The sequence below is a fragment of the Sciurus vulgaris genome, assembly GCF_902686455.1.
Source record: "Sciurus vulgaris genome assembly, chromosome: 5".
Lineage (NCBI taxonomy): Eukaryota > Metazoa > Chordata > Mammalia > Rodentia > Sciuridae > Sciurus > Sciurus vulgaris.
Genome location: NC_136465.1, coordinates 14271329 through 14294260, shown reverse-complemented (window position 1 = coordinate 14294260; position 22932 = coordinate 14271329). Strand labels below are relative to the sequence as shown.

Genomic DNA, 22932 nt, shown 5'->3' with positions numbered 1-22932 from the left:
CACAGTCACACAGTAAGAGGCAGATGTGGCATTCGAGGCTAGATTTGTGTGACCCCCAAGGCTGTGGTTGCCTTGCTTAGATTTCTGGCTCCCTCAAGGGGCTTCCGGGGGCTGAAGGTGTCCCTCAGTGGAAAGCACGTGCTTAGCATCCAGAAGGCCCTGGCTTCCATCCCCAGGACAGAAAAAAAAAAAAAAAAAAGGTGGCGGATGCTTCCAATCTAGCTGGGGAGGTATGGCTGGTGCAGCAGGCAAAGCACCCTGCCAGGAGGCTTGGGGTTAGTCCACAGGAAAGTAGTTTACACACCCAGGACAGAGGCTGTGGGAGGTGGCAGGGCAGACAGCTGGACAGAGTACAGGAGGATGAGACGGGGACAGGGTAGGTGAGGAGGTGCTGAGGGCACTCCTCACAGAGGAACTCAGAGGAATGACTCACACCTGAGGCAGGCAGGTTACAGCTGTGCCCACAGGTGTGCTCCCCAGAGTGCCAAGTTGGGAGGCCAGCCGAAGGTGCAGGAGAAGGCTCCAAGGGCCCAGAGTTCCCCAGGGTGAGGGTTGCCAGGTATGGCTCTGGGGAAACCATTGGCCAGATGGCTCCTCCTGCCTGAGCTAGCACCTGAGGCTCCCTCTTGGTTGTCTTGTCCCTATCCCTAGCGCCTGTGCGGTAGACTTTTGGCAGATGGGAAAGGGCAGGCAGAACCAGTGGTGGTGGTTCAGGCTGGTCCACCTCAGGCAGGTCAGCAGGAAGGAGAGGTACCTGGCGACCCTCCAGTCAGGAGTCTCCATCTTCTCCAGGTCCCCCTGCGCAAGGCGGGCTTGTTGGGTATCTCAACCAGGGCACTCTGCGTTCAGAGAAGGAACCGTGGTGGACCACGCCAAACCAGCATGTCGGCTGGCTGGCCGGCCGTCCGGGAAGGGAGCAGAGGAGGGCGGAAGGGTGGCCCTAGCTTGGGATTTGTGGATGTCGAGACCGCATCTGCGCCAGCGTGGGAGCTGGAGTGGGCGGAGGAGCCGGGAGGACCGCAGGCAGACCAGCCAGCCCTCCCGGCTCGGGGAAGAGGGGCTCAGGACCCTTTTGTAGAAGGGGCACGCGGCCGGCCTGGGGGAGCCTAAGAGGGCAGCTTAGGGGGCGCAGCCTGTCTGCGCAGGGGGAGAGAAGTCGTCACTTGAACGGCGTCCCTGCATTCAGGGGCGTTCGGGAGGATGCGGGCACCTCGGCAGGACGACGGCAGCCTAGAGGGGGCCCTGGGGAGAGTCTGTCACCATCTCTCCAGCGGGGCGCGGGCCAGGTGGCAGCGCCCGGGCTCAGCAGCGCGGAGGAGGCGGCTTCCCGGGCCAGGGGCGGCGGCAGGGGCGGCCCCGGGATCACATGGGCGGAGGCAGGTCCCGGAGCCCCGGGCGGGCTCTCCCCAGAGTCGGGCAGACGGCGGCGGCGGGAGCGGCGGCGGGTCCTCGCCCTCCTTTCCTGCCTCCCTCCTTCCCTCCCCTCCCCGGCCTGGCCGCCCAGGCCGACAGGTGAGCGGCAGCCAGGTGAGCGCGCGCCCACCTGCGCACCCTCCGCACGGCCGCGCCGGCTCTGGCTTCCTGCGGCCGGACCCTGCCCTCGGCCCACAGCCCCTCTCCCTGCAGCCTCTTCTCGGCGTGGGCCCCGCTGGCCGGCACTCCCCGGACTCGGTGCTCTTCCTCCAGCCCCCTGCCCGTGGGGGTACTTTGGCCTTAGAGGGAAGAAAGCTCCAGAACTGGGAGAGCCGGGCAGACAGGCTGGGCTCCTCCCTGCGGCACCAACAGCGCGGAGGACAGTCGGAGTCCACCGGCGGGCTCAAAGGTCTGGGAATCAGGGCATTCGCTAGCCACCAGCACCAGGCCTTGGGAACTGAGAGCCCGAGGGCCTGGGGACCCGGGGAGGGACAGAGCCCACGCCTGGGCAAAAGGGGAAGCTAGCTGACAGGGGAGGGGCAGACAGACCGGCTGGCCTGAGTATCCCCTCCCCAGGGTGCCGATGTTCAGGGGAGATCAGGCAGCACTTGCAGTCTCTGGACCTCCCCAGGGACAGCCCCAGGATGGGTGCTGGGCAGGGTGGTGCTCAGCCTGGCATTGCAGCTTCCTGCCAGAGTTGGCTCCTGGCTCCAGACCTAGAGGCTCAGGAAATCCCACAAGGGCCTGGTCTGCAAGGACACTCCCTTGCCCAGCAGAGGGGGCAGTGGATGGGAGGCCTGTGGCCCCAGCTGGCAGGCAACATCAGCCCTCTCTCCCTGCTGGCCAGCAGCAGGGGGTGGGTGTGCCGCAATCGGCAGATGAGCCCTGGCCTCCTTGCTGGGGCTGTTCAGAGGGCAGCAGGCCCCTGGGGGCAGTGGGAAGTGGATCTTGTCCATCTGAATCACATTGTCAGGGGCTGGGCAGGCAGCCAGGAGGCCCCTCTGAAGACCTTGACCTGACCCCAGCCAACCCCCAGCCTGGTCAGATTTTTACTTAGTCTGGTGGGGCCACCCCTTCTTTGCTGTCTCTCCTGTGCCAGAGTCTTTCTTTACCCAGGCCACCGGCCTGCCCTCCCCCAGAGTGGGGAGGAAGTACCTTGTGCTGTCAGTTTTGGGGACAGGAAACAAGCACTTGAGAGACTTAGTCCTGATGGTGGAGGAGGGGAGGGAGGAAATGCAGATATCTCCTACGGCTTGCCAGCCCCTGCCCACCCATTCTCCAGCAAGGCCCTGTGTGGCATGAGGATAGTAGCCTCTTGGGAGCTGCTGGGCTGAAGACCACGAAGTGGGAACTGAGCGGGTTTCTCAGGGTGGGGGGAAGTGAAACTTGGGGGTGAAGGAGGGACTTAGTCACTTCCTCTACCACCCCAGCCCCTGACGTCTGCTTGGGGACCTGTCACCTTTTCTCTTTTTTCCCTCCAGTAGGTCGTGGGGAGTGGTCCCCACCTTCCTGTCCTCCCCTCCTCAAGCATGGCGCTGACGGTGGATGTGCTGGGGCCAGCACCCTGGGGCTTCCGCATCACCGGGGGCAGGGATTTCCACACACCTATTAGGGTGACCAAGGTAAGGACTAGTTTGGGAGATAAGGAGCTACGTTATGCCCTGTCTACCCGGGGTTCCACAGATGCCTCCCTTGTTTTGTTCTGGAGTCTGAGGCCTGCTGCTGGCAGTGTGGGCAGCGGGAGGGCTGGGCACTGTTGCTGTGGGGCCTGGGGCCACTTTAGGAACCAGCTTCTAGGGAGTGGGCCAAGGAGAGGGCTTGCCCTTTGCTCCTCAGTTACTAATCCTACACCTGCTGGCAGCCATTTGGGGTGGTTAGAGGACAAGAGCCCCCTGAGTTCTTGACAGTTCCCTCTTGACCCAGGCTGGGAGCTTTCCCAGAAGGCGGTCGGTGTGCAGGCAGCCACCTGCAAGGTGTGATTTGCACGGGCAGGGCTCTCTACCAAAAGTATTTCCCAGCTCAGGTCCTGAAAGTCTGCCACCACACATTCCTGGGAGGCCTCGGATAGAAGCTGTGTGTGTGTATGTGTGTGTGTTTTGGGGTGAGAGGAGAGGAGGGGGCTGCCACTGGAGTGTTTGGAGGGGATTAACTGGTGAGCTGGACAATGAAGGGCAGAGAGAGGGGAGTGGGGGTCAAAGGTTGAGCCCAGTTTCTGTGCTTCTTGGGCAGCAGAGGGAAGTCCCCTCCTGCTCCATCCCCCCCGCCTCCTGGGTGCACCACCACCTCAGCATCTCTACTGGCTACGGTGAACCCACCCGCTCTTTATCCCTGACAGGTAACTGAGCGGGGTAGGGCAGAGGCCGCTGACCTCCGGCCTGGAGACATCATCTTGGCCATTAATGGGGAGAGTGCAGAGGGCATGCTTCACGCTGAGGCTCAGAGCAAGATCCGCCAGAGTGCCTCACCCCTGAGACTGCAGCTGGACCGGTAGGCTCCCCACTTCTGGGCCTGTGGGCCTCCCCCACCCTCTGCGGGCCCACTGTCAGGCAACCACCTCACTCCAGGGCAGCCCCATCCTGGCCTTCCCAGGCTCCTTTTGCACATCTCTGAGGAGGTCCCAGGCTCCAGGCCCACGGCAGGGGAGAGGGAAGCAGGGTGGGCTGAAGGGTGTCCCTTTGGCCAGCTGGTTGAAGGTGGGCGCCAGGTTGGGCAGGCAGCCACAGGCTGGGCAGGGCAAGCTGGCACCAGATACCTGGAAGCCCGGGTTTGACAGGTTCCCAAGAGTGTACAGGGTGTGGGCATGAAGTGGGTTGAAGAGGGGAGACTTCTAAGGAAGGCGTGTCCTAGGCAGGTCTCCGGACCCCAGCCTGTAAGAGGAGGTGGCCTTTATTCAGATGTAGGTGGGGGAAGGGAATTTGGGCCTCTTTTTCTCATGGAGCTCCTGCATCCCTCCTGGTCACCAGGTCCTACTGGGGAAGGAAGATTCCTGGGCTTATGGGATTTTGAACCGGAGGCCAGGGTTGTGAGGACCAGGTGGCTTCCTGGGGTGGGCCATCACAGTGAGTCACAGATCAGGAATGCTGGGAGATTCCAAGTCAGGAGGGCCCTCTGGATACCTCCCACCTCTCTGCCGTCACTCCTCCTGCCGGACTCTCTCCAGCACTGCCGCCATGCCCCCCCCCCCCCCCCAAGAGCTCTTCCCCGAGTGCTGCAGGAGCTGACTCCCATGACGCTGGCTCTCTTCATGCCACTGTGGCCCCTGAGTGTTTGCAGGAGTGGGACCCAGGGGAGAAGGGTGGAGTGTACCTTATGGCATCTGGGAATGGAACCCAAGTCTACAGGAGGTGCAGTCTGGGATGGGGAAGGATGGGAGCTGCTGACACCATCATCCCCTCTCAGGTCCCTCTCGGGAGCACATACCCAGGCAAGCCACAGCTCCAGGGGACTTGCTCCCTTTGCTGAACCCCCTCCTCACCTCTCCTATGGGCATTCAGATGCTCTGGGGCAGAGCCGGAGCTGGGCTCCTGATACCTCCCCAAGGAGGCAGAGGTTCCGCTGACTGACTTCTTCAGAAGTGACCAGAAGTCTAGGGACTGTGCAGCGTGTGATCTTGGGGTAGCGAGGATGGCAAGCGGGGGCTCTCTCCCCACTTTAGCCAGCTTCAGCCCACCAGTGACCTCCTATTTAAGGTCCCAGCTGGCTTCACTGGGAAGGGCTTTGGAAACGGGTCCCTGGAGAAGGGAAGCTCCTGTCACTGGCTGCTGTTGGTGGAGTGAGGGCCTGCTTATTGCTCTGGTTCTCCAGGTCCTTCAGCTGCCTGTCATGGAGGGAAAGGGGCTGGTCTGCCCTTGTAGGAGAAGCCTGAGGAAGGGACCCTGAGTGACCCTCTCACAGGCTTCAGGCCACCAGCAGTGGGGGAAAGCCTGTGGGTGGGGAAAGTGAGTGTCTGGCCCTGGCGCTGAGGGGCTTTGGGACTTTTGGCAGTTCATTTCCCCTCTCAGCATCAGTTTCTCCGGGGGCTCAACCGTGAAGGATTATTTCTATAGAGTCGGCCATCGTCCCCAGCTTCCCCCTACAGTCCGATGCTGACCAGTGACAAAGTCTAGATGGAATGGGGGGGGGAGGAAAAAAAGAGGAGTGAGATATGTAAGGAGTTTCTAATAAAATTGAATTTATTGAATGTTTTGCTAAAATTACATCTTTTCTATTTTTGGGACCAATTCTGTCCTTTCTTTTAAAAAATGATGGTGGTTCGTTTATAACAGCTGTTTGTTTTGAATTTGGCTAAGTTAAAAGCTGACAACTCATGTCCACATGTCCTGGAGGTTTTGCAAGTCTTGAGAACCAGGTCTGGGGACAGCATCGTCACAGGGTGTAGGGTGTTGGGGGGCCCAGAACTCCTGGGACACTTTTTTTCCCTCTGTTGCCTCTTCAGGTCTGGGGCTGCCTCTCCTGGGCAGACCAACGGGGAGGGTTGCTTGGAAGTACTGGCAACGCGCTTCCAGGTAAGCCATGGCCTTCGGGACCAGGAGCCTCAGCCTCAGCGGCGAGGCTGAGGGAGCTGCGCAGCCCAGCTCCTCCCATTGCCCTCTCTCCACAGGGCTCTCTGAGGACACACCTTGACAGCCAGTCCTCCCTGAGGTCTGCCTACTCCAGCCCGGCCTCCCTCAGCCCCCGGCCAGGCAGCCCCTTCTCCACCCCACCTCCCACCAGCCCGCTGGCCCCCTCTGGAGAGCTGGTGACTAGCCACAGGTGAGCACAGCAGGTGGGCGCCCTGGCCTCCTGGGCTACCAGATCTGGGCCAGGCCCCTCAGAGTCTCACTAGCTACCCTTGGGGACCCCGAAGGCCCCTCCTTGTCCCTGGGCTGGCTGTGGGGAGCCCTGAACCCACGCTCCAGGAACCCACGCTTCCTCCCTTTCAGTTTCCAGGGTCTGACGCACTCTCCAGGCCTCACTGCTGCTGACCGATTCTCCTATGGGAGCCGCCCAGCAGGCCGACAGGTGAGGACCCAGGGGGGAGAAGCGCCTTCCTTTCCACCCGGCTGCCTGTGGCACCCCGGGGCTGCAGGCATCTGGTGCCACCTGAGCAGCCTGTGGGGCTCTCCTGGTGACAGATGTGCTTTTCTATTGAGCCAGAGGCTGTTGCTTCTGGTGGGCCACATGTGCCTGAGACCTGCCTGGCCAGTGCCCAGTCCCTCCAGACCTACTCCTCACCCCTCCTCCCGCTCCGCCACCCTCCCTCCCCTTCCTGCTGGCTTCCTCCCTTCTCAGTGTTTCTCTTGGGCTGGGGCTGACATAGTTTTGCTGCTGTTGTTGGGATAAATCCCTCTGGGCTCTGGCTGCATCTCTTGAACACATTCCTCCCCTCCCCAAGCCCCCAGCTCCCAACCCCAGCCCTCCTTCCTGCTCAATCTCGGTCAGCCGGTCAGCCTGGATAAGCCCCTCGGGACTATGGTTCTGCCCCAGGCTGCACTTGGCTCGCTCTCTGTCTGCCTCCCTTTGCTGGATTCCTCCTCCGCCCAGGTCCCATGTCCACTGGTGGCATTTCTCCTCCTCAAGGACAGGGGTGAGGAGGTGAGGGAGTGAGGCAGCAAGAGTCCTGGGCCACAGCTGCTGGGGGCAGCATGGGTGGGGGCATGTCCAGCCTTTAGGGTGAAAGGGATGAGGCCCAGCTGCTGACATCTTACCTCGGGTTGATTCTGCTGCGTTCCAGAAAGCAGAGCCTTAGCGGGTGGGCTGGGGGAGGGTACTAGAAACTGGGAACTCTGGAGAAGGACAGGGTCCTCCGGGGTTGCCCAGTGCAGGCTTCCTGGTAACCAGCCCTGTGCCTGCCTCATGGTCAGCCTGGAGGGTACTATGGGCATGGAGAGGTGCTCCCTGAAATCCCTGTCTTTAAAGAATTTAAGATGTAGTTGTCTAGATAAGACAAATATGCAAAACAGTTCTGGAACAATTAGGCTCTAAACAGTGTGGTAGTAATTACAAAAGAAGGAGGTGTTCTGGAAGGGGAGAGATAAATGTGGGCCCCAGGTGGCTTCATTAGGAATTTTTCTGGTCACTGGAGGGAGCACAGGGTGGGCTTTAGAGGATGATGGGCAACAGACATTCTGGGAGAGGAGGAGACGAGGGTCCGAGTGAAACCTGGTGTGTTTGGGTATGGGGGGATTCCAGACAAGCTGGAAATGACCTTGGCCTAGGGCTGGTGGTCCCTCCTGGCTGCTTTCTGTCTGATCCTCCTGGAGGCTGTCATCTCTGTAGGACCCTGGTACTCAAGGACAGGCCTTCATGGTCTCCTTAGGGGATATGGGTGGCAGAGGGGAGTAGGCCTCAAACCAGCAGCACCTGGGAACTTGATAGAAGTGTGGATTCTCAGGCCCCAGTTTAGTCCTACTGAATGGGACACAGGTGTGTGGGACAGCGATTTGCACTTTAACAAGTCCCCATATTAAAGGGCAGCCCAGGACTGGGTGGCAGGGGGACCCTGATCAGTCCCACCTCTGTTGTGAAGCCTGCAATAGACCCTCTTCCTCTCTTGGCCTCAGCAGACTAGATGGTCTGAATTGCCTTCTCTGACCCTGAGGACTCCTGTCACTCCCGTGACAAGTGTTTATGGAGCAGCTGCTTCACGTCAGGCACCCTGTAGGCTGTGAGGATGCGTTTACTGGTAAACAACCAGAAATCCCTCTGACCCACAGACTGTGCCTCTGGGTACAGGAGTCGCAGGCTCCATAGCTCCCTCAAGCTCACTGCCCTTCGGTGTCTTAGATGCTCAAAGTTCATGAGAGAGAAGCTCATTTGATCTGATTAATTTCCAAAATGTGTTGGACCACAGAATTTCTCCTGGCACCCATGCTCCCCAGAACAACCTGGAGGGCTTGGACTAGGGACATGCTCTTGATGGGCAGGGGAGGAGGAGCAGCCTTCCTGATCTTGGACAGGAAGGGTCATTCAGTGAAGGCAGGGTCCCTCCCTGTCTGGGGAGGAGGTAAGGCAGGTCCTCTCCAAGTGGGAGCGTTGGCTCCCCAGGAAGGGCTGCGGGATGGAGGGTGTGGAGGTGCCCGGACCTGGCAGCAGGCTCCTGACTGGCTGGGGCTGTAGAGTAGGGTGTAGGACACCACCAGCCTTCTGGTGCTCTCTGGAAACTGCAAATGGCCCCCTCCAAGCAAGCACATGCCTTCCGGAGCTAATGCCAAGAGGAAAAATACCTCTCCCTCTGGTTGGGAATGAGGACTTGGCTCCTGAGGGGGCCTAGGCTGGATGTTAGCCCACCCTCTGCCCAGGGCTGGTACCCCATGGAGGGCACGTGCTGTGGAGGGAACCCAAGGCTTTGAGAATACTAGGCAAGTGCTGCACTACGGAGTTAAGCTCCAGCCTGCGACATTGTTCTTGAGGACCCCAGGCACAGTTCTTCAGTCAACCACACAACGCTGGGCTCCATCTGCAGCTTTAAAATTTGACTTCATAATTCATCCTTGACTTTGAATAGTAAAGTGAGAGTATTTGGCTTGCCAGGATCTCTGCCCTGGTCTCCCTGGCCTTCCTGGCCTGCTTGGTTGTCCCCTTTCCATTAGCTCATTAGATGGCACCCCCTCCTCCACTTATTGGTATCCGGTTGGGGTTGGCAAGGACGGGGACAGAGTGGGGGAGGATACTGAAGGGCTGGCCAGAAACCAGCCTCAAGGGTTGACAAGGAGGTTGAAGGTGAGGAAATTCTGGAGCCTGGATGGATGGGCATCCCTGGGGCCAGGGCGTGGGCTCAGAATGGGCTTGGCTCCTGAAGTTCTGTGGGGCAGGACCAGACCTCCTAGGGCAGATGGGCGAGGTCAGGCAGCCAGAGCCTGGCCTTCTCCTGGGAAGGAGCAGCGTGTGTGGCAGAAGCGCCTGCCCAGCCCCTGTCCTGACTCCTTGGCTCTACCCCTTGATGTTACCATGGCCTCACTGTAGGGCAGCTAGCTGTGTGGGACCCTGAGTTCCATTCCCAGCACCACATTAACAAAACAAAACAAACAAATTGCTCCAAATCTCACCCGGCCCTCCATGGCTCTGTAAACACTCCCAGGAGCTACACATCAGAGCTGGAACCAGCCACCATGGACTGGGACTGGTCATTCTTCAACTCCAAGTCCTCTCCTGCCACTGAGCTACACCCCAGGGCAGGAGCACATCTTGTCCATCCTGACCTTGCAGTTCTCTGCAGTGAGCTTGACCCCTTTTTCCACCCCTTTACGTTTCCATGGCCTTCCCACAGAAGGGCAACTGGCTTCCTCTCTGCTTGTTCTGTGGGACCAGAGCCCCAACAGGCAGCTTGACCTAACAGAGAGGGGCGTCCTGAGCTGGTCACTTGGTGTCTTTCTCTGCCCCTTGCTCGGTCTCCTCGCAGATGCCACGTGCCTCCGTAGCTGGGCGCTGGCCCCACCTTGGCTTCTGGAACCCTGCAGCCCTGGTGCCCTGGCCCTGTGGGCGGGGCAGGGTGCCGGTCACTTGCAAAGGGCCTGCTGGTCAGCGGGGGCCGGGCGCCCCCTGGCGTTGGTCCGGGGAGCAGAGTCTGGCGGCGCCCGTGGGCGCGTGGTCCTGGGCTGGGCCCTGACTCCTCCCGCTGCTCTCCTCCCACAGGCCGGTTTCGGCCGTGCTGGCGACTCGGCCCTGCGAGTGCTGCCGCCTTCCCCAGGCCCCAGGTCCTCCAGCCCCAGGTTCAGGTACCAGAAAACCCTGCAGGGTGGTGAGGGCACCTGGAGGGTCTGAGAGGGACAGGTGGGAGGCTGGCTTCACCGGGAGGGATGGCGTCCAGCCCCTCTGAGCCTGCTGGGCTCTCCAGCTCCCAGAACGCCCTCCCCCATGCTCTTCTGACCTGTGGCTTGTCCTAACACCCCGGCCCGCACGGGACCCTCATTCCTGACTGCCCCGCCCCACAGCGTGGACTCGGAGGCTGGGAGCTGCCTCCTGGAGGAGGACTCGGAAGTGTTCAAGATGCTGCAGGAAAACCGCGAGGCCCGGGTGGCCCCGAGGCAATCCAGTTCCTTTCGGCTCCTGCAGGAAGCTCTGGAGGCTGAGGAGAGAGGTGAGGCCGCAGGCTCTATGGGAAGGCGAGTCCCTGGGTCTTCTGGGACCCTGACCGCACAGGCTAAGGAAGTAGAGTTTCTTAAGTGTCTATTAACTGCTCATCACAGAACTAGAGGCCAGGGAAGCCGTGTCAAGCCACAGTCCCTGTCCTTAAAGAGCTTACAGTCTGCTCAGAGTTACCAGGTATGCACACAGAAGGTGGCAGGCAGTGCTGGCTGAGACCAGGAAAGTGCCTAGGGAGTGGGCATTGGGCACTGGGGGCTAGGTCTCTAGGGAGGGCTTCTTGGAGGAAGAGGGATTTGACTTGGCCCCAAAACAAGACCAAGACTTCAATAAACAGCCTTAAGAAGGTGGCCTTGGAACACTGTGGAATGTGGAGGCCCAAAGCCAGAGGGCTGATGGGTGTGGCATGAGAGAACAAGTCAGGCCTGGCGGCAGGGAGCGTATTCCCTGTGATGTGGGCCTTCAGAGCCAGGCTGAGGAGCCCTCTTAACTAGGAGAGTCAGGGAGGTCACCCTGCCTGGTGAGGTGCCACCAGGAGCAGACAGACCATATGAGCTCCTGTCAGCCTTTTGCTATTCATTCAATGAACGGGAGTGGGATGTGACCCTCGAGAAGAGCTCTTTTTACTGGGGCAGACTGACCTGGCCAGCTCCCAAGGAAGGGGATGCTGCGAGCTCAGTGTTCTAATCCTTCAGGAGGAATGCTCTTTAGAGCAGCAGAGAGAGACAGCGCCTTGTTCAGGGGAGAGAGAGGAAGAGAGATGATGGAACAGGCAGGCAGGAGGAGACTTGGAGCTGCAGAATGACCGTCCCTGTTGGCTGGCTCCTAGGAGTGTTTGCAGAGGCAGGGTGGGCCGGGTGAGATTTGGAACAATTCTTTTTTTTTTTTTTTAATGATGTGGTGCGGGGATGGACTTAGGGTCTCGCACATGCTAGGCAAGTGCTCAGCCAAGGAGCTGCGGCCCTGCCCGGGAGCACATCTTGTACATCCTGACCTGAGGCCTCTGCAGTTCCCGGAAGAGGGCCCAGGGCCAGCTGTGGTGGGGAAGGGGAGCACAGACATGTGGTAACTTCGTCAAGAGAGCCTCAGGGTCCTTAGCTGAAGCAGGGACAATAGCGGCCCACTTTCTCTGCGCGCCTCCTCATGCTGTTCACCTGGTCAGATGCAATACCGCATCTAAAAGCCCTTTGAAAACTACAAAGGCATGTGGCGCTGTCATTGCTTAGCACTGTTGTCTGTTGGCATCACCGGGACTGGATCACGAGGGAGGGAACACCTACTTTGTCTGAGGTCAGGCACTCAGCACCGATGCTCCCAGGTTGCCTTAGAAGGGCGAACTCAGGGGCCATGGTTGGCCTTCATGCCCACTACCAGCCTCACCCAGGGTCTGGCTGGACCATCTTTCTTCCTCCTATGGGCCGTCATACCTACTATTGCTTTTGAGTCCCATAAGCATCTTCTACAAGCCTGGGAGCGGCCCCAACAGTGTCACTAAATATAGCTGGCTGCTGCCGTAGGTGGGAGGAGTTCTCAAATGTCTGTCTCCCCGCCCCTTCCAGGTGGCACACCTGCCTTCCTGCCCAGCTCCCTGAGCCCCCAGTCATCCCTGCCCACCTCCCGGGCACTGGCCACCCCACCTAAGCTCCACACCTGTGAGAAATGCAGCACAAGCATCGCGTGAGTGTGGGGTCCATGGAGGCGGGGTGTACTCTGGGGGCGCGGGGCAGGGGTGTTGTCAGGCAGGGCTGGGCAGCCAGTCAGGGACCCTAAAGGGAAGCACCGCCAGTGGCTTCGTGTCGGGCTATTTGCAGTCTTCTCACGATGAAGACCTGGGCTGGCTGCTTCCTGAACACCTCCTCTTCTCCTCCTCCCCATTTCCTCCCCTCTCCCCAGAGGAATGAGAAATGCTATTGCTTTGGGTTTCTCTTCCACAATTTCCAAACTTCTGCTAGGCACAGTGGTACATGCCTGCAATCCTAGCTATAAGGGAGGCTGAGGAAGGAGGATTACAAGTCAGAGGCCAACTTCAGCAACTTAGTGAGAAATTGAGCAACTTAATGAGACCATCTCAAAAAATGAAAAAATAAAAAGGACTGGGGATACAGCTCAATGGCAATGAGGGGCCCCTGGGTTCAATCCTGAGTCTGAAAAAATCTAAGCTTATGAAATCTGCCCCAGGTCAACTCTGGGTTCCTGGGATCCATAACCTCATGCCTGATCCTCCTCTCTGTCCATCCTGTCCCTGTCCTGAGACTGATGGTTCTCCCTCCCCTGCAGGAACCAGGCAGTGCGCATCCAGGAGGGGCGCTATCGCCACCCCAGTTGCTACACCTGTGCAGACTGCGGGCTGAACTTGAAGATGCGAGGCCACTTTTGGGTGGGTGACGAGCTGTACTGCGAGAAGCATGCCCGCCAGCGCTACTCGGTGTCCACCACCCTGAGCCCTCGGGCCTGAGCCCCACAGTGCTTAGCACAGCTCTGCTTATCGCACTTCTGGACATGGCTGTGCCCAGAGCAAGTTGTCAGGGATGGGGTGATGGTGGGTGGTGGCTCTTACATGAACTAAGTTTGGGAGCCCAAGCCCCCTTTGTCCTCGCTGGGTGAGGTCAAGGGCTGGGACTTGACTCGGGCTATGGGTACCAGGGGCAGCCCTACTCTCCCTGGCCTTCCCCCTGCAGGACAGGTACTGCACCACAGGCTTCCTTTGATACCTTTGTGCACAGGGTGGGATGCAGTGTCTAGGAGAGGGGTGGGTCAGAGGCTAATGGTATTCACTGTGCAGTTTTTGACATATGAGCTCTATAAACATATAAACACGGCCAAAAAGTAGATGTCGTTTTTTCTTCTTTTCCCCTGCCCTTGGGTAGGAGCTGCTCCTCGCTCCTGGGTAGAGTGTGCGTTTACCTCCTGTGGTCCTCATTCCCCTCCACCTGCTCTGCTGCCAGGGTGCCGGATGAGGTGGGGTGGGGGAGGGGATGGAGAGGGAAAGAGGTTGCTTCTCTAGATGGGCTGGGTACTTCCTTACCCCTCTTGTAACGATGCTTGGTTTCTTGGGATGTTTCTCATTTGAGGGCCTGGAGAGGGGCAGAGATGCTGGGGGACAGGAACAGAGGACCAGAGAGGTGGAGGCAGGTTTCTTGGTGAGGCAGCCTCACACTCAGTTGGAGCTGGACTAGGCTAGCTGTCTTTGTGGTCCTTGCTCTACCTGGTGTAAAGCTGCCAATGCAACTTTTGTACACAGATGAGCGGGTAGGCAGAAGATGGGGGCTGTAGAGGGATATGACTTCTGAAGCACCTCCTGCGCATGCCTGAGGCTGCCCCATTCAGAACCAACTCACCATCCGTAACCTTGGCCTGGGGCTGCAGGTTGGCCTTGCCTGGGAGGGAAAGGCTGAGTCTCACCTTGAGGGATTGCCACTACCTGGCTCTGGGCCAGGCTGGTCTGCTTGTGTCTTGCACCTCTTCCCTGGGAGACTGCTGACCTCATTACTTTTTTTTTTTTTTTTTTGGTACCAGGATTGAACTCGGGGACACTCCACCACTGAGTCACATCCCAGTTTATTTTGTATTTTATTTAGAGACAGAGTCTCACTGTGTTGCTCAGTGCCTTGCTTTTGCTGAGGCTGGCTTTGAACTCTTGATCCTTCTGCCTCAGCCTCTGGAGCGGCTGGGATTGCAGGCATGCATCACTGTGCCCAGCTGGCTTCATTAGTTTGAAAAAGAAAATGATTGTCACAGCTAGTGCTAGGTATGCCTGCCCTGGATGGGGTTGCATTTGAGAGGGTGTGGGGCGTGGTGATCTCCTGCAAGATTTATCAGTCATCCCTTGTTCTAATCCCAGAGGACATCTCAGAAAGTTCTCATGGGAGCTGCTGGGTGCTCCAGACCCAACCTGCCCCCACTCAGCCTGGGATGGGCAGCAGCCTCAGGTTTATTTTCACAGAGCAGATCAAAGGTGGCTTCAGAGGGCGTGGGCTCTGACACAGCCTTATGCTATCGGGCTCTTTGGGAAAGGGATCTTGGTGGAGACAGTGTGGCCTCCTTGGGCACCTGTGGATATAATTCACACCTTGATATAATCGTCTCACCTTTTGCCTGGATGGCTGCCTGAAGACAAGCCTTTATTTTTAGAGAAAAGATCAAGGCTGGCTGGCCCGCCCGGCATCTGGCTGGTGGGAAATGGGCAGCCTCTTTGGTGCCACCTAGTGTCCGGTGCAGCCCAAGGTAGGGGAGAATCTCACGAAAGGTGAATTCTGCTCCCTGGTAAATGCTGACTTGGGCGCTCAGCATAGTGGGAATATGAACAGAGACACTTTTCTTGCTTTCCTGGAGATGACAGGCAAGAGTGCAGTACAGGTGGCATAAATGAAATGCATATCATGGCAGCGAGTGCTAAGGGCTATCTTGCCGTGGGTGTGACCAAGTCTTGGGTCTTGGGCAGGCAGACGAGAGAAGTGCTGAGAGGTTGGGGTGACTGCGAGTCCAATGTTCGGTTTAGGACGGTGGCCGCTGGGGATCCTGAGCTAAGACCGGAAGGGAACCTGGAATGCAAACTTGGTTTGAACTTCACCTAAAGGCTGGGGTCGGGGGCCACTTTGCAGATGTTAAGCAGAAAGTGTGGGTTGGACTCTCAATGTGGGTAGATCCCCTCCTGTAACAAACCACATGGGTTAGAGGTGTCACAGGAGTGGAGGAAGACAAGTGCCGGGTGGGGACAACTGAAAGCGCGTATGCGCATGGGCTGTTGATTGCCACTGGGAAGTGGAGTGGATCCAAGCTAAAATCCACCTCTGGCCCTTGTTCTTGACCCGTGGCATCTGGCTCTCCTACCAGGAGATCTGAGGGTTTTGATACCAGAGCTCTCTGCGGCCACACAGACAGCCTGGGCTGGCAGTAGACTCCGTTGGAAGATGCAGTTATTAGCCAAACCAGTTTGTCAGCAGAGGTTAGGGGCAGTCTCTGATCTTTACCCTGGCCCTTGTCCCCACCCCAAGCCAGTGAGCTGAGTATCCTCTGACCTATACTGACCACCTGTGCTGTGGGACTTTGTACTTCTCTCTGCATTTGGGATGATAAGTTCAGAAATGACACAGGCTTAGAAGTTGCTGAAGACAGCCTCTTATACAACCCCCTTCAGACTGACCTGGGAAAGTAATGTTCCCAAAGTTATACAGCCAGATAATTAATGGCTAAAGATGTGCTAGGGACATTTAAAATGCTTTAACTGTACCCTCACAGCACGTAGATGGGGTATCCCTATCATTCTTGTTCTATCAATGAAGAAACTGAGGACCCAGGACTCCTCCAGGGTAAGGGGAGGGGCTGAGAATAGAATGAGAGGCTGCCTCCAGGGCTTCTGGATTGCTGGGTATGGGGCTGGGGAAGGGTTGGCCCTCTGTCACAACAGGCAGCCTTCCAGGCAAGCTCCAGCCACTGCAGGTTACAGTGGGAGGTCAGGCCCCTTTTGCCTCTCTGGGCTGGCAGGAGCCAGCTGCCTGCAGCTCTTGGCTTTGCCCTACCTCCCCCGGGGCCCAGCTGAGCACTGAGCTTGCAGGAAACTCACTTCCTGAAGCTGGGCTTTCCCACAGAAGGGAGGTGGAGGGACTGAGGGCATCATTGGCCAGCCTGAGGGATGACTGCTTAGGCCATATTATGTCCTAGGAACTTAGGGAGCTGCTCACTTCATCAGGTGGCAGCTGGGGGTGGCTGTGCCACTCCCAGCATCTCTCCTAGGGACATGATTCTGGTGGAAGAGGCAGGGAATAGAGACTGAGGAGGCAAGTCATACAGGGTTACAGCATTCTGGGATTGGAGCTGCCATGATCAGGACAGCAGAAGACAAAGGGAGGGAAGTATGCGGGTCCTCCATGTCAGGTTGGGTCCCCATGAGGGCTGCTGCTGTTCCAATCTAGCCTGGTATCTATACAGGGGGCGGGGCCCTAGCCTGGAGGGGAGTGTAAGTCGGGTGAGTGGGGGTTCTACGAGCCACACACAAAGCGTTTGTGCTGAGACACTGCATTCCTGCTGGCTGGGCTTCCTGTTTCCAGATGCATTCCTGCCCCAGAGTCACCACGGAGACTGCTTGGAATCTGGCCCCACATTCTCAAAATTCAGAGCAAGATCTGGCAAAGGCACCCTCCCTTTACCTCCCCATTCTCACTTTGGAGGAAGGAAACCACCTGGCCTGCATGGGGTGTGGCACAGTTGGGGAATTTGATGCCCCCATCTTCTTGGATTTGCAGAAGGTAGTTCTGCCAGGATGCTGGCATCCTCAGTTTCCCTCTCATTATTGGAGAAGAGGCATAGGGCCAGAAAGGGGCAGTTCAGCAGACTAGCAGGGAAGAGCCTGGGCCTGAACACCGAGGTGTTGAGAAGTGGTAGGTAAAGGCAAGTCAGGGACCTAGCAGTCATTTTGCATGCTGGGCGCTTGCCTGTGGACCTCAGTTTCCTTATAAAGTCAGGAAATCTGATCGTTGGTGGCTCTCTGATGAAGGCTCCGGCAGAGAATGTTTCAGGATGGGTTCTTGGAAAGAGCGAGGAATAGAAGGTCCTTTCCCTCCTGGTTACCAGTCACTTCTTACAGTGGCTCTAGCTCCAGCCCCTCCCCCAGAGGCCCAGGTGCAAGTTTGCACGTCCGCCAGGCGGTTCCCTTATCTACCTCCAGGGGATTTCAGTCCTGCTGAGATTTTTTTCCCCCAGCCCCACACACTCTTCCAGGTGGGGACGTTTCATTGGAAGCCACCTGCCCTCATCTGGTCACCAGGCTGTCCCACCCTCAGCAGCTGCCTGGGCTTCTTTTAGGATGGGGCTCGGGGGCGGAATTCCACGGGCCAAGAAAGGGGATAGGGAAGCAGTCACACTTCAGTTCAGTCTGCAGGCTGCTTGCGGCAGCTGGCCCACCTCTTCCCCACGCCCTGAAGATGCAGCCATCCCCAGTTCCCGGGCACCCAGAGGAGAAAGAGGTACAGGGCCGGGTAGGGGGTTCAGATGTAGCCCAGGACAAGCGCTCTGCAGCTGCCGTTCAGGGTTTCCCAGTGCGCCGGAACCATTTCCCCTTTCTTGGCGCCAGAACTCTGACAGGCTGAAAGACCTGCCCCCAAGTCGCACAGCTGGGAACGCCGGGCCCCCGTCAGCGCTCTTCCGTCTGCCAGCACGTGGGGCTCCATTTCCTTTCCGGCTCCTGTCCAGTCCTCCCCCCGACCCCCGGTCTCCAAGTCTGCGGCCGGAAGGCAGAGCCCGCGTGTGGACCGAGGGCGGCGACCCCGCGCCGTGAGCCAGCCCCTCGAGGGACAGCGGCTCAGGGCCCTTCCCTTCGCCCCTGCCAGGATTGGGGGCGCGCAATGCAGGCAGAGGGTGCCTGCCAGCCGCGTCCCAAAGGGCCAGCACCCCTCGCGGCGCCGCGCCCGCCCGCGCACCTGCTTGCCCCGCCCAGGCCCGCCTCCCGCGGGGAGTGTCCGGCGGCCGCGCCCAGCTGGGTGGGGACGCGCGGGCCGAGCCCACTGAGCTCGGCCGGGGACACGCGGGGATCGCTCGGGTGGCTGCTCCGGCTGCTGCCCGGGCGCCGCGTCGGGCGGGGAGCGCGCCATGCTGGGCCGGCGGCGCGTCTTCGCCGTGGAGCCGCTCGGCCGGGGTGAGTCGCCCACCCCCGGGCCGCCGGGCCTCTGCCCTGGAGCCACCACCCACTGCCCGGCCCGGCCCCCAGCGGGCAGCGCCCACCCCCTGCAACCCACTCGCCCCTGGAGGAGCCTCAGGATTAGGCTAGGGTCTCCTTGCGCACTGGAGACTCTGGGGTCTGGGTCAACCAGCCACCGCCTCCATCCCACTTCCTCGGGGTTCATTTCCCTCTTGCTTCCGCTCCTGGAGCCTTCCTCAACGCTGCTGAGGATGTCTGACTCCTCCGTCCCCTGCCCCAAAAAGACCCTTCGTGGGGGCGAACCCCTTTCCAGAGTAGTGCAGGGGTGGACTTCTGACCCAGAGGGACCGGGTTTGGCGGCCAGCTCCACCTAGGCAGTCACAGGTTCTGCCCCATTCCTAGAAGGCCTGGCACAGAGGTGACAATAAATGGATGCTGGTTTTCTTTCATTTCTTTTTTCTCTTAAGCTCTTCACAAAAAGGTAACTATTTCTTGGTTAAAGGGACAAAATCTTAAATGGTTAGAACGGCTGTTATATTTATCACTTTTCCCCAAGAGCTCCTGGAGAGACTTCATCTTGCACCTTGTGCCTGATGCCTCAGGGGCTCCAGAGAGCAGTGTGAACTCCAGGCTTCACTCTTTGTGACCTTTGCCTTCCCTGAGGCCTGCCACTCTCTACTCCCTGTTGGGAAACAGCCCAAGAACCTGTAGTTCCTGGCTTAGGATTTGGAAGAATTAGGTCCCCCTAGTGGGGGGAGCACACAGGATAGACCATCTTAGGAGCTGACCAGCATGATCTGCAAGGGCTTTGCCTACTACACAGCCCAAAGTATGGGTTCCTGGTTGCTAATGGTTATTGTAGAGGGAACCCCTCTTAACATCTCCCAAGCAGAGTGCCTCATGTGCCTTATGTTGGTTAGGCTGTGACTTCCCTTGTCTTTCCTTCACCACTGGCCCAGGACACTCCTCTCCAGGGGAATGCTGCAGGTTGCTAGGAATGCTGGGGGTGTTGAGGGCAGCCTGCCAGACCTGATACTAACTCTTCTTGTAGATGGGGCCAGGAAGGACCTGGCATGCAGCTGTGTAGTGCCTGGAGTCACTAGTACCTACAGACGGATCCCGGATGCAGCTCATGGTTGCTCATCAGATTCCCAGAGGGAAGAGGGTGAGCTGAGAAATCTTAGAAGGCAAATGCCACTTCTCAAACTGGCCTGCCGGGATTCAGGTGTAGAGATGGTGGCTGGGGACAGCCCCCTGGCTGCCTTACCAGAACTTTTGCAGGACTCTCTGGACCTTGAGCCCATAGGGAACCCTGAGCACTTGGCCCTTGCTGCCAAAGAGCCCCCTGCCCAGATTAGCCGGCTGCTGGCAAACCATAAGCTGGAACAGGTGCTGGAGCGGTCCCGCCAGCTCCCCAGCTTGTCTGGACAGCATGGTTCCCGGAGCAAGCCAGAGTGTGGAGTACCCCTTTTTGGAGCAGAAGAGCAAGAGACCACTGAGGCAGAAACCAAGCTAGAGGCAGGCCTGGAAGCGGAGGTGGTGAGTATCAACCTTGGGCTGGGTGAATAGTGAGGTGGAGACAACCCTGTCACATGGAACTTGTAGGGACCCCCACCCCCTCTAGTTTTCCCTGGAGCTCTCTCGGGGTGGGGCATTCCTTGCCCCTAATTGATGGTTGTGTAATTACTTCTTGCCTCACTCCACCCCCCAGCTGAGTGTAGCCACCCCTGTAGAGGAGGTGGGTAGATTTGGATACCATGGGGGAAGCCAGTTTGGGTGTGGGTTCCTCTTTGGCTTGTCCATCCTGCTCCCATTTGCTGGCCGAGCCCAGCCTGACTGCCCAGGATGGGAGGTTCATTAAGTCTGGAAGTCTCCCCTATCTTACTGTGTCCCACAGGTGAGGAGTGTGGATCCTGGGTCCTTGGCCTGCCTCCCAGGGCAGGGTCTTCGCTACCTAGAACACCTGTGCCTGGTGCTGGAGCAGATGGCGAGGCTCCAGCAACTTTATCTACAGCTGCAGAGCCAGAGACCCCCTGGGGTGAGTTAGCTGCAAGCAGGGAGGCCAGGCCAGTGAGTCTGGAAGGCAGAGTAGGGGCAGAACCCCTGGAACCATGACTGGCTTCAGAATAGCCTGAGCTTTCTAATTAGGTCCTGATTACTTCATCTTTCCTATCCAAGGGTCTTGAAGAGGAGGAGTCAGCACTGACCCCTTTACCGTCACCTTTACACATCCCAGTTAGTGGGGTACAGGGACCAGGGGAGCTGCTAAGCAAGACTAAGGAGACAGGTGAGGGAGAAGAATTGTTTCTCTCCGTGTCCTGCCTGTTTCATGTGCCTGCCCGTGGTTCCACCAGCAGACCCCTTGAGCCTTATGTTGATGGGGTGGCTTCCTATTTCTGGCCCTGGGTAACCTGATTATATTTCTGAAGGGGCAGCTGCAGCTTCACCCCAAAAGGTGAGAGTGCTCAGCATCAACCCTCCCAGGCTGACAGAGGCCCCAGTGGAACCATCTCACAGTTTTCTACTCTCCCAGGGACACAAGGTAGTGGTGGATATATGTGGGGCAGGTGGTAGGATGGGGTGGGTGAGCTAGGAGATGGTTGGAACGTGTAGGTACCCAGAAACTTTGGGAAAATAACAGGATTCCTATTTGGAACAGGTGACTTGTCCTGTTCCAAGGACAATTTGGGGGTATATGTGTGGTGAGGAGCTCTTTGGTGACCCCTTTCCCCTCTGCTCAGCAGGATCTCTCCCACTGGGACAAGGTCAAGGTCCTCCTCAATCGGATCCGTTGGAGGAACCCCCAACATCCTGAACCCCCTGCCCCTCCTGATGGTTCCAGCCCTAGGTGAGTCCTGTGCCCAGTCTGGTTGGGGGCGGGGAGAATACTGATGAACCAGAAGGTTGAGATTGTCTTTTCATTTGTCATCTTTGTCCCTTTGAGAGACAGTGTTGAAGGGGGCTCTGAAAGAAACAGAAATTAGTTAAAATGCCCCATTTACAGATGAGGAGGTTGGGGACTGGGTGGGGTTGAGGGCAGTCATTTTCCCAAAGTTTCAGGGTTAATCAGTGACAGAACCAGGAGATTATGGAAAATATCCTCACTCCAGCACAGCAAGCCTTCACCCCTTAAAACTGAAGTTTAGGTGAGAGAGGTGGCCTACCTATGGGGAGAGAAAGGTGGAAGCTCAAACAAAGGATTCACTGTGGGTGAGGTCCTTCACACTTAGGGATTCATCTGACTAATTCTCCAGGGGATAGAAGCACCAATTTAACATCTCTGGGTTTCCCACAATAGCTAAGTAGTGATCTATTGACATGGGACCATTGTTTTGTCTTAGTTTGTCTCCTTTTCTTTTCCATAGGATCGAGTCTAAGGACCTCTCTGAAAGACCTCAGTATCACCTCCACCCGAAGACCTTTATGCCATCATTAGTGGTTAAAAAGCGACGAGGAAAAAACCTTTCTGTATACTGAGACCTCTTGGCACACCTGGTGACTCTGGGTGGAGGGGATTTACTGTGAAGTCTTCCTCACTCTTTGCCCTGTTGCTGCTTCTCTGCATTACCAGGGAAGGATGCTGACTTGCCCTTCTCCAAAGTGAGGGCTGAGTCTGTCTCTTCTGAGCAACCTGGCAGAGGAATCCTGGTTCCTTGAGAGGCCCCACGGTGCAGCAGCTCCAGGGCTCCTCCTCCTTGCCAGAAATCCCTCTGCTTAAACAATGTGAACTAACTTATTTATCAGATACCCATGGAGCATGTTTGGCACAGTGATGTCTGGACCCAGCATGTTGCAGATGTGCTTATGCATCTTTGTGGGACTATCAGTATTGTCAACTGGCTGGATTCAACCATCCCTACTGGAATCGTGTATCCAAATGGTCAGCCTTCTGGGCGAGGTAACTGTGGAAGAATGAAGCTGACCTTCATTCTATAGTGATCAGTTACTGATATAGATTCCTGCTCTTCTCTTCATACCTGAATTGGCAGCCCTAGAACAGAGAAAGCCCCTGTCCTGGTTCCCTCTGTATTGGGTCTTGTCCCTGGAGCACAGCCCCTGAAGACCACACAAGGAATTGGGAGGCTCAGGGACAACGTGGAAAACAGCAGAATAACCTTCAAGGTCAATTCGCAGCTGCTCTGCTCCATATTATCTTTTATGTGTCAGAACTGAAACCAGAAGCCCATACTAGCTTTTAGGCCTTGACAAAGTCTGATAACTTCTGAGCCACAGCTTCCTATTTGGGATAATGATGCCTACCCTGCCTACCTCACAAATGTGTTATGAGGATAAAATGAGATTAAACTGTCTCAAGAGTGCTGTGAATGTTAATAGGAAGAGGGGCAGGTATGGGTGCTGGAGAGAGGCTGGAGTGGAGGGATGATGGGAAGTCAGGGGTTTAGGGGATACTGGAATTGTTAATGGGGACTAAATGGTCATTTTCCTGGCAAGATTTTGAGCAAATCATTTCACTGAAGTCTCTCAGATTTCATATGTGAAAATTAGGGCACAGATTCCTGACCTGCTCACTTCCCAGGGTTATTATGAAAGTGCAGCCAATGGAAGGGCAGGGATAGGAGTGGGGCTCATTGGCTTGAGTCAGAAGAATGTCTCCTGGAAATAACCACTTTCCAGGCAGAAATGCTTCTCCTCCAGTGAGGTGGGGTTGCCTCTCTTGCTACTGCCGTCTTGGGGGCTGCCAGAGTGAGGCTGGTGTGCGGGTGGTAGGCCCTCCCTTGCATGAGGCTGGTGTCTAGCTCCAGCTGTCTTTGGAGTAGGAACCAATGCTCTGAAGCCTAGTTTTCTAATGGGACATTTTAAGC

General features: G+C 57.5%; 2 protein-coding genes across 15 annotated transcripts; both read left to right on the top strand.

Annotated features, from left to right (window-relative positions):
- The first annotated feature begins 400 nt into the window (after positions 1–400).
- Positions 401–13302, top strand: PDLIM2 (PDZ and LIM domain 2). Of its 10 annotated transcripts, none has more exons than XM_079142306.1 (11): positions 401–559; positions 1627–1822; positions 2898–3035; positions 3749–3900; positions 5849–5918; positions 6014–6165; positions 6336–6414; positions 10027–10109; positions 10326–10471; positions 12036–12153; positions 12754–13302. In XM_079142306.1, exons 3-11 carry the CDS (start codon positions 2943–2945, stop codon positions 12929–12931), a joined length of 1071 nt encoding a protein of 356 aa, XP_078998432.1. In that variant the 5' UTR covers positions 401–559; positions 1627–1822; positions 2898–2942; the 3' UTR covers positions 12932–13302. The 10 variants fall into 10 exon arrangements, with proteins under 10 accessions (XP_078998432.1, XP_078998435.1, XP_078998436.1 ...); XM_079142309.1 differs by having other exon boundaries at positions 2895–3035; XM_079142307.1 differs by lacking the exon at positions 401–559 and adding an exon at positions 1374–1512.
- Positions 13303–14001: 699 nt separating this feature from the next.
- On the top strand, positions 14002–22867 carry LOC306662523 (uncharacterized protein C8orf58). Of its 5 annotated transcripts, none has more exons than XM_079142313.1 (8): positions 14002–16721; positions 17278–17438; positions 19161–19648; positions 20007–20147; positions 20288–20396; positions 20539–20651; positions 20851–20957; positions 21475–22867. In XM_079142313.1, the coding sequence occupies exons 1-8, from the start codon at positions 16693–16695 to the stop codon at positions 21584–21586; spliced, it is 1260 nt and encodes a 419-aa protein (XP_078998439.1). In that variant the 5' UTR covers positions 14002–16692; the 3' UTR covers positions 21587–22867. The 5 variants fall into 5 exon arrangements, with proteins under 5 accessions (XP_078998439.1, XP_078998440.1, XP_078998441.1 ...); XM_079142314.1 differs by having other exon boundaries at positions 20539–20654; positions 20854–20957; XM_079142315.1 differs by having other exon boundaries at positions 14007–16721; positions 20854–20957.
- The last annotated feature ends 65 nt before the right edge of the window (positions 22868–22932 follow it).